The sequence below is a fragment of the Morone saxatilis genome, unplaced genomic scaffold (assembly GCF_004916995.1).
Source record: "Morone saxatilis isolate NCDOM2014 unplaced genomic scaffold, NCSU_SB_2.0 Contig21, whole genome shotgun sequence".
Taxonomy (NCBI): Eukaryota; Metazoa; Chordata; class Actinopteri; family Moronidae; genus Morone; species Morone saxatilis.
In genome coordinates, this window is record NW_023339774.1 from 399,878 (window position 1) to 400,750 (window position 873).

At 42.0% G+C, this 873-nt stretch overlaps 1 protein-coding gene across 1 annotated transcript in view; it reads right to left on the reverse strand.

Annotated features, from left to right (window-relative positions):
* The window catches only part of auh (AU RNA binding protein/enoyl-CoA hydratase), a gene marked incomplete at its 5' end in the record, with an annotated part of 17,945 nt that overhangs the window by 12,028 nt on the left and 5,044 nt on the right, over positions 1–873 (reverse strand). The window contains 2 exon segments of the mRNA XM_035667568.1: positions 290–340; positions 463–650. Of these exon segments, the coding sequence (XP_035523461.1) occupies positions 290–340; positions 463–650 (239 nt within the window).

Consider the following 873-nt stretch of genomic DNA (forward strand, 5'->3'; position numbering starts at 1 on the left):
AAATGTTGTAACATCCCATGCCTAGTCCTTATAGAAGAAGAAGATATATGGCAACTGCATGTTACTGTTTCTGTGCTACACATCATGAAGAATATCCAGCCTGGATGCAGATGTGTGTGCAATCTAGATTTTTGCATTTTCTAAAATTTCCTTTTTTTTTTTTTTAAAAGCCATCCCTGAAAAAAACAAAATCAAATGACCAAAATGAAACTGCAAAGGTTCAACAGATTCCTGTCGTAAATTATCCAAAGGATGGGTACTGTAAAATCAGTCCTGCACTAAGACTTACCTCTATCCCCTGGTTGATTGCCAGGTTTGCCATCCTTATTGCAATTGGACCCTGTAGACCCAGAAATCAAAGAGTGAATTCCTTTTTAAAAGGTTACATAAATTGTTGTGTGTGACATAAACTGTTTTTGTTCTAAATCACTACAATATTATAATGCAATTATCTCTTGTTACCTGAGGGTTAATCTCACGGGCGAGCTCCACAGCTCGCAGGTAGGCAGCATCTCCACTCTTATTCTGCTCCACAGAATGACTGACGAGGCCCAGACGACACGCCTCTTTTCCGTCCACCACCCGGGCAGCAAAGATTAGCTCCTTAGCAAGAGAGACACCAATCACCCTGGGGAGACGCTGTGTACCACCTGCACAGGAAACAGAAACCTGGATGGGACATGTCCACGACCACAGATGCTGAACTAGGAGGACAAGAGTGTAGACCTCTGCCAACCTGCTTTATTTCTACAGTGATGTTTGTGCTGGCTGGTTTTGTTCAGTCACAGGTACACCATCACCATCACTACTGAAATTAATTATGACAGGTTCGTGCATCTGTGTATATAGACATACATACAAACAGTCTGCTTG